Source organism: Protopterus annectens, chromosome 3.part1, assembly GCF_019279795.1.
Source record: "Protopterus annectens isolate FY-2018-M chromosome 3.part1, PAN1.0, whole genome shotgun sequence".
NCBI classification, from domain to species: Eukaryota; Metazoa; Chordata; order Ceratodontiformes; family Protopteridae; genus Protopterus; species Protopterus annectens.
The window spans coordinates 1661547083-1661570880 of NC_056732.1; the positions used below are offsets into that span (position 1 = coordinate 1661547083).

Consider the following 23798-nt stretch of genomic DNA (forward strand, 5'->3'; position numbering starts at 1 on the left):
TGCTTTACCAGAGGAATACTAGTTGTATGATGCATAGACCAATATTATGAGGGCAGCTATGTAAATTCTTGCCCAACAAGGCCAGTTGTGAGGTGTGGCTACAGCCAGTTGAGTGATGATGCGCTGTGTAACCAAGTACAGCAACTTGGTAATATACTGGCTGGGGATCTCCTGCTTGTGTGGTATCTTTCTAACCTGAGATGTCATATCCTTGTATGGGCATACCTCTCACCTGTACATCGTTTGGCAGGTTGTCCAGGTGTTTGGCTAGAGGTTTCATCCTTTCTACGTATACTTGTGTTTTTATGGCAAGTTAGTTACATATAACTGAAGAGTGATGTTACAAAATGATGACAGACATTACTGTTTCAGACTACATAACCGTCAGACAATTCCCACTACAGCAAATCCCTCACCCTACCAACTTTCTCAGTATGTAAGGGCATTATTTACAACACATGCCTATCATTGTGCCTTTGTTCCACTTCTGTTTCTGCCCTTGTCCAGATGTCTTGCTGTCAGTGGTTGGGAATTATGGGTGTGGGTTCAGAGTGCATTCCACTGTGCAGGCATGTCCACTATATGTAAAAGCAAACATAAATAAAATAAGAATTATTGAAAATAACCACTGGCAACAGTACCAAAAAGCACTATATTCACAAAAGCCTTAGCACCTCAGCTACACAGCCTTCAAGAAGTCCATTATATGTGTAGTATAGTCCACATAGCACTGTGATTTCCAGATATGTCAGTGGCAGAGCAGTAGGTGTTACTGACATGCATAACAGTTGCCACTGCAGTTATCTGCACATGGCCCTGTCAAAGACATCACTGTACTTAGGGCACTACAGGACGACTGCCAGGAGAATGTGCTGGCCAGATCCTGACAGTATTAGCCACACATACACATAACTCATTGACCCCTGCATATTGTGGACATGCAACATGTTTTCATGTATATTGGGACAGCCCTCCAATGTGTGCTATGCTGCTATTTCCCTGCAAATATACATGTTACTGCATTTCTGCGGGTATACTGGGGGGAGGCACACCTGTCAACTGTACACATTTGCAAAGACTGTGCTGTTATTTTCTTTACATTTTGGTTCCATTTACCATACTATTGTACCCTGTCTTGGGGACTAGAGGCATATCAATAAAGGCCACAGGCAGATTGTAATGGCATACATTTGAGTTTCAGACTTCTTACCCTTCATAGCCTTATTGCAGCTGCAAGACCTGAGTCTGTAGGGGGGTAATTCAACATTGCCACCATTTGTGGGCCTTTGCCAGACATTTCTCTCTGGTTTTCTACAGCTGACTTGCTGTGTGGGTCTGACAGGTGGGTATGGGACCTCCACACTGATATCCATGCCTGTGACCTATGACCCCCCCCCCCCCCAGTTAGTTGGCCCCACACATATACTGCAGTGGGATTTGCCACTTTGGGTACTACTGCATAGTGTGGGGAGACCAGTATTGGGCAGACATTTCCTGGTGTCCTACATAGTTGTCTGCTGCTATCCTAGTAGGCCACCCCATTCCCCTTGCATGCATGATGCATGCAGCATTACCATAGATATGCTACCAAAACATACTAATCCATTCATTTATTGTAAAGAAGACAGACTTACCTTGTGCTGGCACAGTTGTGAGGACAGTGCTTGAGGGCCGCCAATGCTGGATGCACACAGTACACACTGCCTATACATGGTAAGTTAAGGTAATGTGATGTGTGTGTCATCCATGTTACTGTGTGTGCGAGTCAGACAGAGGTGTCAGTCCCTGGGGTCCCTACAAGTGTCGGTGTGTGTGCTATGTGTTGCCTCTTTGCCAAGGCCTGAGCATACTGGGCACGCCTTTGTCTGCCTACAGGAGCAGGCTTGGGGCCTCCTCCTCTGAGTCTCTCTGTGCCTGTGGGGACCTTGGCAATGGTGGTGGGCTGTGTGGCCGGCCCTTCCCCATGCTGTTTCTGCTGCAGCTGTTTCCACAGAATCATATTGTGAGGCATGGCACATACTATGAACATGTGTGCACATGTGGCTGGAGAGTACTGCAAGGCTCCACCAGATATGTTAAGGCAGCACAACCATGACCTGAGCATCCCAAACACACGCTCTATGATGATCCTGGTTTGTGTATGTGCCTCATTATACCGTTCTTGTGTGGATGTGTGTGCACTTCTGATGGGTGTCATCATCCATGGCTCCAGTGCATAGCCAGCATCCCCCACCAGATGGCCATACAGGATGACCCACTGGCAAATGCCTGGTACAGCTGTGACGAATGCCAGATGTGGGAGTTGTGATAGCTTCCAGGGCTGCCAGCACACACATTCATGACAATGCCCTGGCATTGCACATGACCTGGCAGTTGATGGAAGGGAAGCCCTTGCGGTTTACGTAGACCCTACCCTGTTCATCGGGTGGTGATTTGATGTGGATGTGCGTGCAGTCTATTGCATCCAGTACCTCCGGGTATTCTGCTACATGGTGGAAGAGATGGATATCGCTGGTCCTCTCCTCACGTGTGTTGGGGAAGTAAATGTGCTCACCGGCATGTAGTAGCATGGCATCCAGGAACTGGTGGCGTACCCTGGATGCAGATGCCTGTGAGACCCCCATGATGTCCCCAGTAGGTCTTTGGAAAGTACCTGTAGCTAGTATTCTCAAGGCTACACATACCTTCGTATCCACTGGGATGGGTTCCCCTCTGTTGGCTCTGGGTCTGAGTTGAGCCCAGCACAGCACGATGATTTGCTGCAGTATGTCTCTGTCCATCCTGTAGCACTCTACTATCTCCAGATCATGTAGCCCCTGGTACGTTACCCTTGGTCTGAACACACTTCTCCTCCTCGGTCTATGGCAGTTGTCAGCATTATCCTCCTCACCACCCTCAGCCTCTAACACATACTGATGGATCAAAGCAATGGCAGCCCCTAACATTTTTCCAGTTAAAATTCCCCCGCATGTGTACACCAATGGTGCAGTGTTTGTTTTTGCCAAAGGGGATGACTATACACTTTTTGGTGTTTAGCCTGAGGCCATGGCTCTGGCACCAGTTGTCCGTTTCTATGAGGCCCTTTTGTAGGATGCTTGTGTTGGCTGGAGAGTCGATTATGACGCCTAGTTTGCAGTAATCTGCGAACTTGGTCAGCCACAGTCCTTCTGTGTTGGCCTGTACCTCAGAGAAATATACACCGAACAAAAGAGGTCCCAGGACTGAGCCTTGTGGGACGCCACTTGTAACTGGTTTGGAGTCTGACATGGCTCCAGCAATTCTAACCATGTGGGTTCTGTTCTTGAGCCAGTTTGCAACCCATCTAGTGACATAGGGGTTTATATTTAAGCTGGTGAGCTTATCTATAATGCCCAAGTGAGGTATTGTATCGAAGGCTTTTGCAAGGTCCAGGTAGGCTGTGTGGACCACCTTCCCCTCGTCAATGGCCTTGGTGACGGTTTCAAAGAAATTGACCAGGTTTAAGAGGCAGGATCTGCCCTTAACAAAGCCGAACTGGGTAGGATCCAGTGTCTGTAGGTCCCCAATATCTTTATTTATGAGATCCATGATGATCCTTTCCATAGCTTTGCAGACCAAGCTAGTCAGGCTTATGGGGCGATAGTTTCCAGGATCCGTTGAGGCACCACCTTTGTGGAGAGGGACCACTGTTGCTGTACGCCACTCTTTGGGTACATATCCTGTAGTAAGGCTGAGATTGAGCAATAGTTTTATGTTTGGGTTTAGCTCTTCTTGGAGTTCGTGTAGGATGCAGCCAGGGACACCGTCTGGTCCCATTGATGCTGTGTTTTTTGCTTTGGAGAGGGCGGCTCTTACCTGAGCATCTGAGATGTCAGGGGGGCAGCACTCTGCTGGGATAGATATTTGCCCTTTTGGTGGGGAGGGGGGGGGGAGAAGTTTGCGCTGAACCTATCAGCTAGGATGTTGGCAATGTCTGTGGGTTTGGTGTATTTTTTGTCATTTTAGAGTAATTCTGAGCATATCTGGGAATTCCCACCCAGGTTCTTAACATAACTAAACAAAGCCTTGTGATTATCCTTAGTGTCCTGTGCAATTTGTCTCTCGAGGCTGGCCTTAGACGATTTTATGAGTGCCCGTAGTTTTTTGCTAATACTGATCAGAGATGCCTTCCCTTTTTGGGATTTTGCTCTATCATGTAGTAGCTTCTTCCTTCTATTGTATAGTTTGTTTATGGCTGGAGTCCACCAGACAGGACACCTGCCTTTGGAGGACTGGGTCTTGGTTTTATTTGGGATTGCTTGATCCATGCATTCCTGAAGGTGTTCATAGAATGCATTTATAAAGGATTCTGCGGTCTGGGCCGTATTTTCCACAGGCCCGGGGGTTTGAAGGATTCCACCTCGGCTTTGAGGAGTGTGAAATTTGCTTTAGAGAAGTTTCACTGTGGTTTTCTGGGCAGGGGGTGGGGTCGGGATGTGAATATCCAGTGAGATTAGTTTATGGTCTCATCTTACCAGTGAGGGATACACTTCTGGTCTGGAGCATAGAGCCCCCATGTTGGTGATGATCAGGTCCAGTATGTTTTCCCCTCTTGTGGGAGTGGTAACAAGTTGTTCCATAGCATCTGAGTTTATAAATTCTAGGAACCTTTGGGCTAGGGTGTTGGAGCTAGAGTAATGCTCCCAGTCTATGTTTGGGTAGTTGAAGTCGCCCAATATAATGGTGTTTGGAGAGACCTTCATATTTTCCAGTGTTCTCAGGAAGGCCAAGTGGGGTTCCTGGGTTTGGGAGGGTGGTCTGTAGCAGGCTATAAACTGGAAGGCAGTTTTACCCACTGTTAGTTGCACATGGATAGTCTCTGATGCTTCATGCTGTGCCACCAACCTGGAGGTGTGGGTATCTTTGACGAATATTGATACCCCCCGCCTTTTGTGGTTCGGTCCAAGTTTTGGGGCCAAAAAACATGGTATGAGGTATAACCTGGTAGTGCTGGGGTGCTCTCGGAGCCTTGAACCAGGTTTCTGTTACTGCACAGATATCGATGTTCTCCATGCTAAGGAGAGTTTTGAGTGCGTGCATCTTGAGGTTTAGACTTCTGGCGTTGAGTAGCATTACTCTTAGTTTCTTATCCCTTGTGATACCTATGGAGGTGGGTTTGTCTTTTGAGCCTTGCCCAAAAAAGGCACTATGGGGGTGGCAAGAGCCTTTGCCAATATCCGAAAGCCCAGGGGTGACAGGTGCAAGCCGTCCCTAGCGAAGCATCGTGGCTTGTCAAGCATGTCATCCCAGGCTGACAGGCATTGGATCCCCTTTGAATGACACCAATACTTAAGCCAATTGTTGAAATTGATCATCTTGTCTTCATATTATGGCATCATTCTTGGTGAGGGTAAGATGCTACTCAAGGTCAGGGTCATACCGGCCTGGGCTACATGCTCAGAGAGCTCCTCTATGTCTCTTTTCATGTAGTCTAGGGAGGTACGTCTCAGGTCATTCACACCAGCATGAACAATGACTGAGTCATATTTGTACTTGCCTTGGAGTGACCTGAGTGTTTGTGTTATGTGGCGGATCCTAGCGCCCGACAGGCAGCTCACCGTGACCTTCTCCTTGTTCAGCCTAGTGAGCTGGACGTCAGTGTGCCTGACGATAGAGTCACCTGTTACAAGTGTATCAGGTGTGTTGTTTAGCCTTAAGGGCTGTGACTGTTCGGCACACTGACTTTGTGAGCTATGTGTTGCATGTGTTTTGTTTTGGGGTAGCGGTTGCTTGGGTGTCTGCTTTGGAGGTCTCTGCTGCTTAGGCAGATTTTTATTTAGAACCTCAGTATGTTTTGTGTGCTTATGTGTTGGTTTGCTGTCGTGGTAGGTCTATGTGAGACTGGAATTGTAGTGTGTGTGGTTTCCTTCTCCTCCTGACTGGTTATGCCAGTATTGAGTTGAGAGAGCTTAGCCTCCAGTTTGGCTATATGGTTGCATCTCTCACATGTGTTGGAATTTGTTGGGAGGAGGAGAGGGTTGTCTGTGTACATGAGGCAGTTGTAACATTGCCTCAAGATTCCCAGATTCACCAGCTGGACCGGAGAGGAGATTGACAACTGACCTTTGGACATGCTAGAATCGTACTGGGAATTCCTTTACAATTGAAAAAAAGGGCCAGTGGGGAACAAGGTACTCAAGGGGAGTTTGTGAGGGTGTAGTGCTTTTAATTTTTTAGTGCTGACTTATATAATTGCTTTAGTGAGCAAGTGCCAGGTTTTAGAGTAGGAATAGGGTGTTTATTATGAGAAGTAGATCAGTTCTAAGGGAAAAAGTGAAGAGCAGACTTTGTGGAGCCGAGAATGGTTTAAACCCAATTAAGCGGAGCTGCCCGATGCTGCGCTATCATAAAATCGCTAAAAGCCAAAGCGAGTTTTATACAGGGGGACTTGAAAGACCTAGAAATTGGCCCAAAACGGCCAATAGACTATCAGATTCTTGTGCTGGGAACACTCCTCCAGGGATAGATAGGCTGCTCTAAGCTCCCCACTGCCACTGGTGAACAAAGAAGCCTCCCTTTATCCAAGAAAGGAAATGGGCAACACAGCCCCAACCATTTCCTCAGTCTCTTCATGCTGGCATAAACTATATAGTTCTATGTAGGAACTATATTACTAATCCCTGCAGCTTGTGCTCTTTGAAATAAGCAACAGTTTGGCCCTGGTTCAAAAGACTTGCTCTCAGTGTGAATTACCACTTACACAGAAAGCTGGCTGAGAGCAGGTGTTTTGGAATCTGGCCCCCTGGTGTAATCCTGTTTATAGATAGGCCTTATACTGAAGTAAGTCACTTACACTGAGATCCACTCTTTCAGAATCAGGGCACACTGAAAACAAATCTTTGTGAATCTTTTGTTGCTAGGTCATAAGTTTACGTTGATAAAACAGCACAACTGATCCATTATTATCTGAGCTATTTTATCATCTCTGTCTACAGAATGACCACAGTTATGGCTGCAGCATTTTTTGATGACTTCATTAAATCTGTGCCTCTCTTTTACATGTTGACATTTATTCCCCTACATCTTTGTGCATTTATTCCCCCTTTATTGAAAGGTGAATGAAACAGTCACTTAAATTACCCTTCCTCGCTCCATGGCTGCATTACATCAACTGCAACTCCTTTAAGTTAAATACCATTCTTTAGTCTCTCATTGGACTCCGTGGTGGTGATGCTGCGGTAGCGTTGTCACCTCACAGTAAGATGCTGTCCAGTTCGATTCTCAGCTAGAGCGTCTTCTGCATGGAGACATGCGTGAATGGGCGTACCTTCATTGAAGGTTGTGCGTCAGGGCTGGTAACTCGGCATGTAAAAATCAACTACCAATCATTAGCGGATCGGAGTTCCACTGTGGCGACCCCTAACCGGGAAAAGCCGAAAGACACAACAGTCTCTCATTGGACTGTTTGCTATGAAAACCGCACTGCACAGTAATGGTTTCTAATCTTCTGCTTTAACAGATCTCGTTTCTTATTGCACTGATTAAGTTTGCCTTGAACTCAGCAACATGTTGCCTTGTACATTGCTGTCAAGAATCATACCCATAGCTTTGCATGTTCTGCCATTGCTTTAACCCTTTCTCTGTATTGAGTCTATTTCTTTTGTTCACATTCTCTACTTATCCACAATGAACAGGTCTTGTTAAAGACAAAATATCTCATTTAATAATAAATTGACACTCAAACAAAACATGATAGATGCTAAATAAATCTATTTATTTATTTATATTTTGATAAAAATCAGTGGAACAATTCAAAATGAAATAGCAAGCAAGATTTTTATATACAGTGACTATCTGAAAACTTGTGCTGGTATAAGCATTCACTACATACTTCCCTTTTTGATGTATTTATAATAAGATTACAGACTAATGATGTTAATAACAATAACAATGAATCATGGAGATGGGGAAATGTTTTACCCAACAAAATAAATTAATTAACATTTACTTAAAATAAAAAGTAATGTAATGCGTGTTACATAGCAAAACATGTATTACTATTTTGCTTAGTGGAATGTCTCATTTGCTGCTTGCAGATTATCAGTGGGAGTCCTCCACACCAGCTGCTAACTCAGCATATAGAGTCCAAAGTTGCACTAATCTGAATATTAAGGGAGTGATTGGCTTTTCAGTGAAACAAAGTGCTCATTTTTTCCAATGTAGTGTAACCTCAAAGCTACTATATTAAGTGCACTAGGTATGGAAGTGTAGTCCCACCTTGGGAGTACATTAGGTAAAATGGGTGTCTTTTTGATTAATATTTGAAAATATCTCATTTTCTATTGTACACTGAATAATACTAAACTATACGTTAGCTATGTTATATGAATGTGTTACTTTACAGATAAAATCAATTGTCATCATTAATAAGTCTACACAGGTTTTGCTGTACTTTTATTAGAGTATTTTTGGTAGACAGACTCATTACTGTAATTCAGTACAAATTTAATGACTTCAGCACATTTTTTTTTTATTCTACAGAATATGCATTTTGTATGATTTCCCTTTCTTACAACCTGAGGTACTGAAGTTTTTCAGAACGATCATTCCTTGCGGTTCCTAAAAAAGTAACTGCAATGAACAATCGTTCAGAAAAGGGGAAAAATGTTAAATACTGCTCTCATGCACACAGAAAGTTAATAGACTAACAGGACTGCTGTTAGCGTGGCTGCTAATGGATGCCATTACAGGGTGACTTCAAACCTCAGATGTTTGACAGTGGATAGGTCTGCTCCGTGCAGTTTTGTCCCCACCATCCTGGGCTACTTCATCCATGAAGTCTATGTGATGGTGTGGACAAAAGTGCATGCACTTTTACTTTTAAGTGCTTACTGCTTAGCAACTGATTTTTACTTAAAAGTTTTAAGTTCAGTGTGGTTTCTTTCTATAGAGACCGCAATGAATGACCTTTCTAAAAAACAATGTTTTAATGTAACCAGCAGTTGTTAAGCAAATCTCCATGCAAAGTTCTACTTTTATGTGCTTGACAACTGTTTCCAACATTAAAACTTTGCTTTTTAGAACGATCATTCATTGTGGTTCCTACAGAAAGGAACCACAATGAACGATCGTTCGAAGAAACAATGATTTAATTTAAGGAGCAGTTTTCAAATGTGACAAACTCCAATCCATGCCTCTCAACCTGTTCGAACAACAAATCTACACAAAGCCTAAGGTAATAGGGACAACGGACCAAAAATTAGTACAGATTTTAAATATTACTCTTATAACCTTAGAAAATTGTTACAATAACAATTAACAAGATTACTGTCGTTTTTGAAGGATACGGAGTCTGAAACTCAAACATGTCTTCACAGTGACTTTAAGAGACACTGCGTAAGGTAAGCACAATGAATGATCGTTTGGAAAAAATGTTACTGTAAGGAGCAGTTTGCACTTATAACCCTCCTAAAAGTATAGCTAAGCAAAAAAGTTAAATTACTGATGATGATACAAGTGAAAAGATGAACTGAACAGGGTAAAATATTTATTACATGGGAACAAGGATTCAATTAATTTGTGACAGGAACATAAACTGAAATAACAGTTGACAGTGGGAGACAAAAGAAGACAGAATTTAAGAAATAAAGGAACTTTACAAGAAAAATGACACTGTGGGTGAGAATGTGAGTGACATAGCTAAAGTGGGCATTACTTTTGTTACTTGTAGTTGGACCCGAATTTTAGACACTGGGATTGTCCCTTTAAGAGCTTATGCTTCTTCATCTCCACTACAGTGTAACACTCAGCACTGTCATATTTATGTTTGTGTGGGGAAAAAAGTGTTTTATTTTTCTCAAACGTTTTCCAGATCTGGTGAGGAGAAGCGTCATCCTAGAAAGCTGCTATATTCAATGACAGCTGCTGTTGGCTGTTCCTCCTTTCCAATCTATATTCTCCTTTATGAAACAATGCACTACTACAGGGGACAGCACATCAGTGATCTAAACTTGACACAATGATAGCAACGCTTACAAGCTTCACAAAGAAATTCACACTATTGGTTGGACCCACAGCTGGAATAACTTCCACAACGATCTGTACATATTTCACAGTGCAACAGACCAACATTAAACTTAATTACTGCTAAAATGCACCTTCAGTTGTAAAATGTTTCCGGAGGACTGTAGACTTACAGTTGAAGTGACACATTAATTGATATCTACACTGCACACAATGAAAACTTGTTACCTGTTAAATCACTTCAGTATTTAGCTTCGCCAATTTCAGCTGAAAGAAGTAACAGCTAGTCAGTGGTTATCCTGCATGCCAGTCATGAACAATAAGCACTGAACTACATCAGAAAATGATGAGATTCTAGAATTGTCTCACTTCAAGTTGCACTGCCTTTACTCCTGAGAGAATGAAAACTGAATATGTAAGACAGTTCCTGAGTATTGTACACACAGACTTCCATCTGCTGGTGAATCAAGGAGTTGTTTATACAAGTGCCAATAAGCATACAAGTCCAGTTATGGTAGGTATGAAAGAAATGAAATGGACAGTTTGACGTGCTTGAAAAATATACCAGGAAAGGAAAGGAAAAAAAAAAAAACAAAGGAATTAGCAAACAAAATACAGAAATCCAGTACTGTAACATATGGGGGTAAAACAAGGACAGCAGTCTAATGCAAACTGGTTAAAAGCACCTATATGCCCATTGTGCAGTGCTGCCGTATAGCACATGTGTAAAGGGCATTTGCTATCAATGGATTTATGCACTTGAAAATAAGGAAAGAAACAGTTCAAATGCTGAAGGAAATGTGTACTGTGGGTGTAGCACTTATGTATATTTGGTTATATCTGATTAGTCACTTTCAGATACAAGTGTTTATCTAACTGAGGAAATGTCCAGAATAATTATGTAGTAATCAGCATTTCCCTATATTGTTTATTACAAGTACTGCTCCAATCCCAAATGACAAAATAATGCAAGGCAGCTTTGGTGACACAAATATTTAGAGAGAGAAAAAAGCTGAAAGATCACACAAAACAGGAAGAACTAGAGGTAAAGGGAGTGGGACATTCCATATGTGACTGACTTAAAGATACATCAAATGTGGCAGACAAAAAGTGGTCCAAATGGAACTTGTACAGGGAAAGCCAACTGAAGGCTTGGGAGGAAGACGCAAGGAAGGCAACGTTTAAAATGAAAATCCAAGGACTGAAGTAATAAAGAAAATGTCACCTTTGAAAACTTGTAAATAATCTAAGGGTACATTGTGAGCAAACAAATAGGGAAACTCTGGATTGTGATGCCTCAATAGGATCATAGGAAGTTACTAGGCTAATGGCCCTAGGGGCCTTACAAGCTTAGCCATGTTCTACCCTTACTTCCATGATCAGCACCTAATGCCCGTGCCCAAGAGGGACACAGGAAGAACCCCCAGGGTGACTTTACAGTTACCCATCCAACTGTCCAGATTGTGTTTGAGGAGGGCCAACAGGATGCTCTGTTTGACATGAAGAGGGAGTCTGTTCTAAAGGTGTGGTAACCTCTGGGAGACATATCTGTCCCTCCAGCAGGTTCTATTAATGTCACATACCAGGTTAAGCTCTTACAGCAAGTAACCCTTGTACCATTTGACTTGCGGATATGCAGCATTTCCAATAAAGCAGAGTCAGAGATTGCCTTACATGCAAGGCAGAGATCGCCTCTGAGTAATCTGTATGAAACAGAATAAAGTGACAGTGATTTCAGACAATCCACACAGGACAGATGCTAAAGACCTTGAATTCTTCTCGTGAGGAACTTTTGTAGTTTCTACAATTGCTGCAGGTGATTGGAAAGTTATATACCAAAAGGGGCATTGTACTCAATTATTGGCCTGATGAGGGAAGAGTACAGAGAGGTTATAACTCCTTTTTTTTCTGCAGGAAATGCCCTTACTTATGAGATAAGCAATACAGAATGCCCTTGGTACCACTGTGGAGACATGGTGATCAAAGGTAAGATTGTTGTCAACATGTGCGCCCAGGTATCTTACCACTGAATGTGCACTTAGGGTGTTGCTGTTTATGTGGTAGTAAGCAGGAACATCATTCTTACTGAAAGGGATGAGAATACATTTTTTTTGAATTTAGTTTAAGGCCATGACTTTGGCACCAATCATTTGTTTGTGTAAGACCCTCTTGTAGGATGCTGACATCATCTGGAGATTCTATGACCGCTTCCAGTTTGCAGTCATCAGCAAAATCTGTCAGCCATAGACCTTTATTTTTAGCTTGTACTATCGGAGAAATAGATTCCAAACAATAGAGGTCCCAGGATTGATCCCTGTGGAGCACCACTGGTTACAGGTCTGCTTTTGGAGGTGGATTGCCCTATTTTGACTACATGTGTTCCATCAGTGAGCCAGTTAGCAATCCATCTAATGATATAAGGGTTGATACCCAGTTGGGAGAGTTTGTCAATGATGCCTGAGTGGGGGATAGTGTCAAAAGCCTTGGCTAAGTCTAGGTAGGCTGTATGAAAGATTTCCCCTCGTCCAGGGCCTTGGTGACTACCTCAAAGAAGACCACCAGGTTTAACAGGTATGCTCTCCCTTTGACAACTCCAAACTGAGTAGGGTCAAATGTTTGGAGATTACTTATATCTTTACTGCTAAGATCCATGACAATTCGCTCCATGGCCTTGCAGATAAGGCTAGTCAGACTAATAGGTCTATAGTTCCTGGGGTCAGTGGAAGCTTCACCTTTGTGCAAGGGAATAATGGTAGCCACTTTCCATTCAGCTGGGACGAAGACAGTGCTTAGACTATGACTGAAAAGAGTATCCAATGGTGTTGCTAATTCTTGTTGCAGCCCATCCCATGTAGGACACAGCCTGGGATGTTATCAGGTCCCAGAGATGCTGTTTTTTTTGTCTTAGAGAGGGAGTTTGCCACCTGCTCTTTAGAGATACAAGGTAAGGGGCAGGTGGTAGGGATATCATGGGGAACATGTGGTGGGGGACAGGGAAGTGAAGTTTTCACAAAACCTCTCAGCCAACAGGTTAGCTATGTCCACAGGCTCAGTATATGTGGTATCATTAACTACCAGTTTGGCAAAATCTAGGTCTTTCCTTTTAGGTTACAGATGTAATTAAAGAACGCTTCATGGTTGTTCTTAGTTGAGGAAGCTAATTTGGATTTGTAGTTTACTTTGGAGGACTTCATAAGAAGTCTTATTTGCTTGTTTAAGCTGAGGAGGGAGTGTTTCCAGTTTAGGGCTCGCTCCCTCTTACTCTTAGACAACAATTTCCTCCTCTTGTTGTAAAGCCTGTTAATGGCAGTTGTCCACCAAGCAGGTTTGCTCTTCCTTGAGGAGCTTGTTTTGGTCCTATCAGGTACGGCCAAGTCAATGCAGTTATACAGGTGTTTGTACAATGCATTGTTGTAGAACTCAGCATAGTTGTCAATTCCATCTGAGGGGTGCAGTGAAGCTATTTATACCATCCCATAAGGGATTATAATCTGCTTTGGAGAATTTTAGTTTAATTGCTGCTGGGTGGTCAGGTGTGACAGTTACTTCAAATGAGACTGAGTTGTGGTCAGATATCACCAGGAAAGACCTCACAGCGGGGGGTACTACAGTGGTCCCCCATATTGGTAAGCACCAGATCCAGGATACTGGCATCCCTTGTGGGGGTGTCAACCAGCTGTTCCAGGGCACCGGAGTTAACGAAGTTAAGGAACCTTTGGACAAGTGAGTTTGAGCACAAGTAAGTTACCCAGTCAATGGATGGGTAGTTAAAAGTCACCCAAAACCATGGTGTTTGGCTGTATCTTGATAGATTCAAGTAGATCCAAACAGGTAGAGTGGGTGTCCTGATTCATGGAGGGGGTTGTGTAGCTGGCAGTGACTTGAATAGGTGTCCTACCAACAGTTAATTGCACCTGAAGTATCTCAATAAGGAAAATGTGAGGTATACAGAAAAATGAAGGACGTGGTAAACACTGTACCTATGATTACTTGGAGAACGGGTACAAAGCTCATATAGAAAAGCAGAAGAACTCTGCAAACATGAGCATAGGAAGAAGAGAAAATAGAAGCAATAAAACAATATTATTCGAAAGCATATCAGCCTAATATACTTTGTGGTTGTATAAAAAAGTACTGTGCTGCACAGTTAAAGAAATAATGTGAAACAGTAAGGAATATTATGACGATATACATGTTACCTAAAATTAGATAACTATTCAAATTATGTCTCTGAGTGGCTGCAATGAGTAGATACTTGAATAATCAGCAAACCGTGATGAATTTGAGTTTAAGGAAAACTATCTTGGGTTTACTGCCTTTATATTACAATTATAGTTGCAGTTAGAATAGATTTCTAATTAGTTAACCAACATTCAGCTAAAGATTTGCTGTTTTAACCATTCTTGAGCTTTTTAAATAAGCAGTTTGTTCAAGACAGTGTGCTTTTTTCTCTGGGTCTTAGCTGAAAAAGGGTTTTACCCCAGTCAGACTTTCCTGGTAAACAAAGACAGACGAATAAATAAATAAAATGCTGAATGGTTTACTATCATAATGTCGATCATCAGTTCTATTTTGTACTAAAACATTGACTTGCTTTCTCGAAATTTGACATTTATGAAAGTGTAAATGTCGAACATAATCCGGCAATGTTAATTCGGCATGAATCAACATACCGTTTCCCCTGCACCTATCACAAAAGGAACAACAGTTCCTGTTGTCAGCAGTACTAACATATTGTACAACACTACACTTTACGTTTTTGCAGGGGGGGAAGCCCCCCATGGGGGGGGTGGTACCCACCACACCCCCTGCAAATTATACAGTCCAACTTTGAGATCACACTACAGTGAGGAAAGGGTTGAATTACCCAAACCGCACTGTACCGCGATCTCTGACAGTATGTCGAGTTCATGCCAGCGAATGCACAGTGCATCTACTGATACGAACTTTCAATATGTAGATGTTCGTCAAGATGGACATTCGAAAATCCAAATTTCAAGTGTTCCATCTGCAGAGCATCTCCATTCGCAATATTCATATTAAACCATGCTGAACACATACAGTTAGAAAATGTCTTGTACAATGCCATCAAGTCCTAAACACTAACCACCTGATAAAATATAACACATGTCTTCAGATTCTTAACAACAAAGAATGTAACATTAACAAAGAAACAAAATGAATGAATGCAGTTCATTTTGCTGGGGACCTCAATGATTGACCATAGCAAGATCAGGGGAAGAAGAACTCTCCAAATTCTAAATGGTGAATCCTGGGGACATGCAAAAAGCACCAGTCAGGGATTCAGTGATATTTGATTTACACAAAGTGCTATGATATTAGAGATGGCTATACTTAGCTGAGGGGAATAAAGCCTCCCCAAAGCGGGGGGCAGTTGGGTCTCTCCACTCAAAAAAACTCTTGGTGATTAAGTTCTAGGAAACAGGATTCAGTGAATTCATTTCACTACATCTAATTCTGGTCAAGCTTACTAGAATTCTGCAATTAAAGCAAAGCCACTGCATTAAGTACTCAGAGGCAGTAGGGGAAATATGGAGACAACCAGGGATGGTCATCGGCTGCCTCCCACTTCTTTTTTTCTCTCAGCCTCCTCTGGGCTCAACCCAAACCACATCAAGAGTCACTAAAGAGACACAGGATGCTAGTGCAGCATCATACTTTTTGAAGGGGTGTGTATTAACCCCACCTCCCTATTGTAGCTTTGCTAGCTTCGCATTCTTCTACAAACTCTTAACTAAGCAGTATTCCAATTACAGCAGGATTCTCTGGAATCTTAATGCTGTGACTGCAGCAAGCCTAGGCCTTCTCCTTCCTCTCAAGATGTGTGAGCTGATGCTGCTGCTCACTCCCACCCTCACTGCCTGGCCTTCCAGCACCCATGCTGACATTTGAACATGGGTTGCCTGGGGCACAGTAAGGCCTTCATCCCTCTGTGCAACAGGAAGAGATTTTGTCACCCACTATCTTTATAAATGCTACTGCTTTTCCAGTGTTCTGCCATTTTCATTTTAGGCAATTTGAATGTTCATTATGTAGCTTTTCCTGCTTATAACTTAGCTCTGTGTAGTCTACAGATGTTAACATTATATTACATCATATTAGTGTAGAACCATTTGATAAACAATTGCTAGTCAGGAATGGGTTCAGGATTCCTGCTGACTTTTAAAGCTTTTCCCAAAGTAATTATGAAAGTCATTAAAGGTGCTTACTTACCGGGTAACAATACTTGTCATTAAACTCATTCCAGTGTTCACTACATTTGATAACTGCATTATAGTGGCCACTATTAACTCCTCCAAAATGGTTACACAATGCATAGAGAGAGTAATTTTCATTTGTGCGCTGTAAAATAAGATGGAAAGATTAAGTCATTATATGTTGATTTATGTTACATCTACTCCAGACCTCAAAGACTATAAAGTGTATAATATTACTCTAATGCTCAATTTAAGAGGAAAAAAAAACAAGATTCATATGGATATAGCACAGCTGTTCTAATATAAAAATGTGATTGTTATAACTTATTATAATTGATTCTATTCAAATGAATGACACTTCTGGAAGAAAAAAATCAACAGAAAATTTAACAGAAGACAGGAACAAATTGTGAGTGCAAAAGACAGACATATCATAGCTGTTAACCTTGTTTGATAACTGATAGTGAAAATGAAAATTTTCTGACTTAACAATGACAGAAATGTTACATTATTTATGACCTCTCCAAATTACAAATGCAAGAATACTAAGTCATCATAATTTTGAAAACAAAACAGGATTTTTGTTGTTTGTTTTTGCCTTTATCAAAGATGCAGTGACCTTATAGTTAAAGTTTATTTAGAGGAAGGGATTGCTGGAGCAAATTAACCACAAAGTACTCCACCTATAAGACAAGACACGTTAAAAAAATCAAAAGTTTTGAAATGATGAAGATGTACAGTTCTCATTCTTTCAATTTTTTATAGGTTTCACTCTGTTTTAAATGTGTTTTGATAATCTTAACACTGCTGAAATAATTTTTTGGTCAAAGCTACTTTTCCAAATAAATAACTAAAAGTGATATACTCCATTTAAATTAAAGTTACAGTATTATGGTTTTGATATTATTCTAATACTGTACACAGACAGTGACCGAAGCAGTGACCGAAGCAGTGAAGATTACAAGCTATGTTATGAAATAAAATGCAGGTTAATTAAACAAAGTAATACCCTAAAAAGGCACTTCAAATATCATGAGTTTGAAATTATAATGCTGGCAGTTCTCAGCCTCTTAATTTCAGTACGCTGGCATCACTTTTAAATGTGCTCTGACAATCTTAACAGTGTTATAAACAAATATTTTCTACTTTCTTATGCCAAAACACTTTTCAAGCTAAAAACTAAAAATGACAGTCCTTGTACAAGATGTTCATGTCCATTTTAGGTAACAGAATTAATCTACTTAAACCTAAACTAATTAACAATGATCAAACTAGGTTTATTTTAAATAGACAAGTACAAGATAATATAATAAAAGTACAATAGACTATGCAAATAACAATAAAACAGAACTTTCTATCATTAGTCTCAATTTAGACAAGACTTTTAACTCAATTAATTGGTCGTACCTATTTTGAAACACTTAAATCTATAATTTCTCACTTAAGCTAATTGCATTAATTTTTAAAGTTATACACTAACTCTTGTGTTTATATTAAAATAGGTTCTTTTCTTTCTAATTCATTTAAATTACAAAAAGGCACAAATCAATGGTGTCCATTATCACCTTTACATTTTACATTAACTATAGAAACCTTTACAGACAGTAATAGATCCAATAAGAACATTAATGGTATCAAAAAAAATGATTTTGAACTAAAGATTCAACTCTTTGCGGATATTTTGCTAACAATAGGAAATATAGAGAATTCATTAGGACATATAATTAGTTCTAATAGTCAGTTTGAAAAAATCTCAAATTTAAGATTTAATCATAATAAATAAGTACATTATTTATTAATAAAAAAATTCATACAAAAATATTCTAACTTTAACTGGAATAGCAATCGAGTGAAATACATTGATATAACGATTACGTCTAATAGTAAAGGAATTATACAAACATTCAACAGGTTGTTGATAATATTTTAAGTTTAGTCACAAATTGGAAAAAATTCTTCTTTACCATGGAAAGCAATTGATGCTTATTAAAAAGATAATTCTCCATAAAATACTTCAGTACTATCTCCACCAAAAAAATTAATGAAGATAAATATTCTACTTATTTTTGGCATCCTAATAAATCAAGAGTTTCCTCTGATTGGCACAGAAAAGGTTGGGATAATTATGGAAAAGGATTCCCTGATATTCAATTGTATGCTACTTTATCAATTTAAAAATGTACAGAGTTGTGGATAAATTCATCTTATGATTCAAAATGGAAACAAATACATCAAGTAACATTATTAGTTTAATAATACATACATCACAACCAGTCATAAATAGTCATTAATAGTTTTATCTGGTTATTAAAAGACTTTGTGTAAATGGAACTACACCCTTTTCTGAAATTCTCTATTTAAATAACATCATTTCCTCTTTATAAAAGTTCACATATTCTAACCATTATATTAAAGACTTAATTTTCTATGTTTCCAATTGCATAGACAAATGATTGCTTAGAAACTCTAACTTCAACAAAATCCTAGTATTGAAACAATTAAATAATTTATTGGCATCCATTCTTAAATGGTACTGATATATCAAGATTCTGAGAATTGATTAATTTTACAAATATTCAGACACTTTAAGAACACAGAGATTAATACAATATTTAACCTAGATAAGAAATTGTTCCCCAAATTATTGGAAGTCTTCATAAATATCAGTAAAAAATAAATCATATTTGTCACAAATTTATAATATTCTTAAGTTAGACTTCGCAAATTTAGATAATTCCTATTGGAACTACTTCTCAAAAATTAATAATGAAGATTTCTCCAAATAATATAAGAAAATAATATTAAAATCTACAGATAAAGCTACATCTTCATTATACTGGAAAATTTTCAATTGGAAATTTTTACACAGAGCTTTTGTCACTCCTAACAAAATTACAATTATGCATAAATCAAATATAATTAAATGCTGGAGATATGATTCTGAAATACACATATGGTATAGCAATGTGACATCATCTCCCTTTTTGGAAAGGTATTAACAACTTCATTCAAGCTCTATGGTCAGATAGATGTAATATTTATTTATTTAACATTTGTTTACAGAGGTGGTCTGACTGGGTCTACATAACCCATTTTCAGCAGAGGCCCAGGGAGAAAAGCTCCACATACAGTATAATACAAATACAGTATAATCCAATACAATACAAATTACATTAGAAATACTTAACAAAAATAAGTTTAAAGAACAAACTATGTTACTAGATGTTACAATATATTACTACACATCTAGACAATTCTATAGAGTTAAAACATTGCAGACAATGATAGTCACTCTCACCATACATAATGTGGGTAGTGTCCAAAAAATAGTAGATAGGTAGTGCAGTGTGTGACATTGACTGTTGTAGTACATGAAAAATAGAATGTTAGTTTCAGTTAGGAAAATAACAGCCAGAAAGTTAGTGATGCAGATAGATAGTGAGAGAGAGCGCTAACAAGAACAGAGGCAATAAAGCCCGAGCAGTAGCTTAACGATATGGGTCATAGGTAGGTACTAGGCTATTGGCCCTAGGGCCTATATAAGCCTAGCCAAAAAGGTACCCTGGCTTTCACCACCCATAAGAAGTTATGTACTCACCATAACATTCCTTAATGGTATTCTATCTCACCCTTCATTTTTACACATGGGTTCAGAGCTGATCCTTGGCTCCGACTCAGCCGACCTCCAAGCTCGAAGACCCCTGGCCGGCCCGTGGCCAAGCAGGCATCCCATGGTATAGAAACAGGAGTTAGAAGGGCCTTAGGATCTTGCAGTCTGTGAGGGATTGAAATGTGACAGAAGAGGACAATGAGGCTAATGTGGAAAAAGAGGAAGACCTGAGCATTTGGCATGCTTTATGCAGGAGGAGAGCCATGTATTTTTGAGATGATTTTTTAAAGAGGCTTTGAAATGGGTTATACCAGGCATAGACCTGGTAGTTAATTCCAAAGTACAGAGGCAAAGTATGAATACAGAGAGTGACCTGGTTTTCTTGTGGGTTTTGAGATAGCCAAGAGATTTTTGTCTTCTGATCGTAGGGATTGATTTGGTGTGTAAGGTGTAACTAGACTGGCTAATGCAGGGCAGGCAGTAGGCTTAAAAATAAGGTTGTTTAAGGTGGATAGCTGAATAAAGGCAAGTTGGTTGGGGAGTTCAAGCCAGTTTAATTACAGGAGTGGTTTACAGTGGTGTGTTCGATATTTAGAGTTTGTGGCAAACTTTGCAACTTTGTTGTAGCACTGTTCCATCTTGCTTAGGGTAGACGTTTGTAAGTTAATTAAGATAGGGACATCATAAAGAAGGGAGGGAAGTAAAAATGTTTTTGCCAGGATAGTTTTGGTTGCTGCAGTAAAGAAATGTTTGTTTCTACATAACAGTCCCGGTTTTTGATGAGTTTTCGTTATATTCTGCTGTATGTGGGGGTCAAATGAAAGTCTACTGTCAATAACACCTATAAGTTTGGTTTCCTGCACTATTTCTATGACAGTGTTGTCAGATGCAAGGATGTTGAAATGATCAGTGACAGGGAAGGTGTTTTGGGGATGAAAGAGTACTAGTTTTGTCTTCTTTGAATTAAGAAAGAGTTTGGCATTTATTAGCCAGGATTCTACTGCAGTAAAGGACTGTTGAGTTTTAGAAAGTAGTTCTGGTAGTGATTGAGCAGTGCATATTATGGTGGAATCATCAGAGTATTGAATGAGGGTCTCAGGGGCAGTGTGAAGGTTGTTTATGAAAATGCTGAAGAGTATGGGTCCTAGGATGGAGTCTTGAGGGACTCCAGTAGGGTTGCGGAGACCATTTCATTGCTTGTTTATGATCCTGGAGGTAGCTCTGAAACCATTTTACTGTATTATGTGAGAAGCCTAAGTTTAGACAGTGTGTTCAAATGTAAGGGGTGAGACACTGTGTCAAAGGTCTTGGAGAGATCAAGGAATATGGAGGCTGTATAGCATGCTGCATCTCTGGCCTTGGTCACGGTGTCTGTAAAAGATAATAGGGCTGTAGCTGTGCTGTGGCTAGGTCGCAAGCCATGTTGGGTTTTGGTTAAAAAATTGTTTTGCAATAGATATTGCATTACCTGCTGATGGATACATCTCTCTCGAGAATTTTGGATATGGGTGACAAGTTGGATATAGGACGGAAATTGGATGGATCAAAAGACTCGCCTCCTTTGTGGATGGGGGTGATGTGTGATTGTTTCCATATGGTAGGTACTTCTGATTCAGATAAAGACCTATTTATAAGGATACTGATTGGGTAGGCGACTGAGTTAGCAGCCAGTTTGAAGAAGTATGGTGAGAGATTGTCAGCTGAGGTAGAGCAGGGTTTTAGTTTTTGTAGCAGTTTCTTAATGGTGTCAGTGGGCATAGGCTGAAATGAGAACGGGATTTGTATGACATTTTGTTGAGTAGGGGGGTTAATAATCACAGGGTTAGAAGTAGATGATGGTCTACGGTTGGTGTCTGAATAGGTTGAAGGGTGGAGGGGTCCAGCATTAGGGATGTTAGTTAGTAGGTCTGAAATTGATTTTACTTCTTATCTCTGTTGATTAGTTTAGTCACTTTGTTACGTAGTGTTTTGAAATTAACATATTTTGTTAATTTTTGTTTTGTTTCCAGGTTGACCAGGCTAGGTCTCTGTTTCATCAGGTGTTTACACTCCTTACAGAGACATGGTGCCGAGTTCTTTTTCATTCCTTCCATACGAATGGGAACCCCCCCTCCAGATGGTTTACCACCACAAACATTCAGTGAGGTACACTGTTCATGGATACAAAGACAAGGTGTCTGAACTCTAAATACTTGACTCAAGTCACAGCATCTAACTTTACAGTTATTAGCTTTTCATTGTCTTTCCAAGGATATATTACACTGATAAGAGTGAAATATGCTGAAGTGTTAATGTAACTTCACATTCAGCAGTGAAAGACATGTGAGTGTGGGTGAGTAAGTGGGGGGTGGGGATATCCTTCTAGCAGATTGCAGTAAGGGGGGGTGGCCCCCCACATAATTTGGTTACATATTATCTTCTGAAAAGAGTTATTCATTCAATTTGTAATTATCTATGTCTATGGTTTCCAGCGTTTAAAATAGGTGGGGGGGCTACACACCCCGCAATGTGGGGATCTGCGACCCCCTTACTATATATAGTAACTCCAGGATCGCACTACAGTGGGGAATAGGGCATATACCTTTCAACAAAATGAGTTTCAGTCAAATGAGATTTTAGTGAAGTGAACTTTCAGTGAATTGTGCTCAAGAAACTGATTTTCAGTGAAATGAGTTTCAGTGTAGTGTGTTTTCAGTGAAACAAAGCAGACCCATATATATATATATATATATATATATATATATATATATAAATCTGTATATCTAATATATATCTCTAGATCTATATTTTAGACCATTAACATATTCCATTTATTAACAGTTGTTTCTGCAGATTAAATCCATCATTTTTGGGGCCTTAAGGACATCAAAAGTCACCAATTTCAAGTTTTTCTTCTTCCAGTTCTACAGACGACAGGGGCTTCCCTGTTAGGTACAACTCAGCACATTTATTTATTTGCTTTACTTGACCAGGAAAATTCACTGGGCTGAAACGGGGAGAAAAGCTCCATAAACAGAATACAAGATAAGACAAATACGTTAAACAAGAATTTCAAAAATATAACTAAGTTACAGAAAGTGTATCAAACAGGAGAATAACTTGGAACATTGTACAATTAGATGGTTAGTAGTTAGCAAATCAACTATGGTTAATAGCAGGGTATCGTGTGTAGAGCTTAACAGAGAATACAGATAAGTCGTACACATTTACAATGATATATTACATTTTAAACAGAATGACTATTCTGAATACTTTATGTGTTTCTTTCGACTTTTCCCGGTTAGGGGTTGCCACAATGGAACTCCGGTCCGCTAATGACCGGCAGTAGATTTTTAAGGCGCCAAGTTGCCAGCCCAACGCCAAACCTTCAACGAAGGCACGCCCATTCATGCATGTCTTTCAAACGCCACTCGACCGCTGGGAGGACATGCAGATTCCACACAGAAGGCGCTCCAGCCAAGAATCAAATGGGAGAACCTCTTTTTGTGAGGCGACAACGCTACCACAGCACCACCAAGGCTATCTGAGTACTTTATGTAATATGCATAAACAAGAGTTGGTAACTACAATAATTTTCATATGCTATGTGAGGCAAAATTGGATATAGATAGATTTCCAAGAGTGGCACATTAAGAAGGGAGAAAAGGTGAGCATTGGGTAGAAAAGATATATCAGGAAATCAGGTTATTGAGGAGTTGGGGATAGTACATGGGCAGAGCCACTGAGAAGAGAGATATTGATGTAAAGACTTGTTAAATAAGAGGGCACAATTAATGGTTTGGAGACGAGATGGGACAGCATTCCACAGTTTGGCTACAGTGACAGAGTAGAGATACTGACCTGCAGGGAGTTTTGGTCTACTTACTTGGATAAGAGATCGATTTTCAGATTTGAGATGCCAGTTTGGTAGATAGAGAGTTACAAGGGAGGTGAGGGCTGGGCGTTCCAAGGGTCTGTATATAAGTTTGTATGCTGTAGATAGTTGTATA

The 23798-nt window shown here is 40.2% G+C and overlaps 1 protein-coding gene across 1 annotated transcript in view; it reads right to left on the bottom strand.

The window, feature by feature from the left end:
• LOC122798607 (ubiquitin carboxyl-terminal hydrolase 20-like) overlaps positions 1–23798 on the bottom strand; it is a 1084102-nt gene that overhangs the window by 566101 nt on the left and 494203 nt on the right. Inside the window, exon 7 of the mRNA XM_044067685.1 lies at positions 16216–16344. Within this exon, the coding sequence (XP_043923620.1) occupies positions 16216–16344 (129 nt within the window). The remainder of the gene's footprint in view (positions 1–16215; positions 16345–23798) is intronic.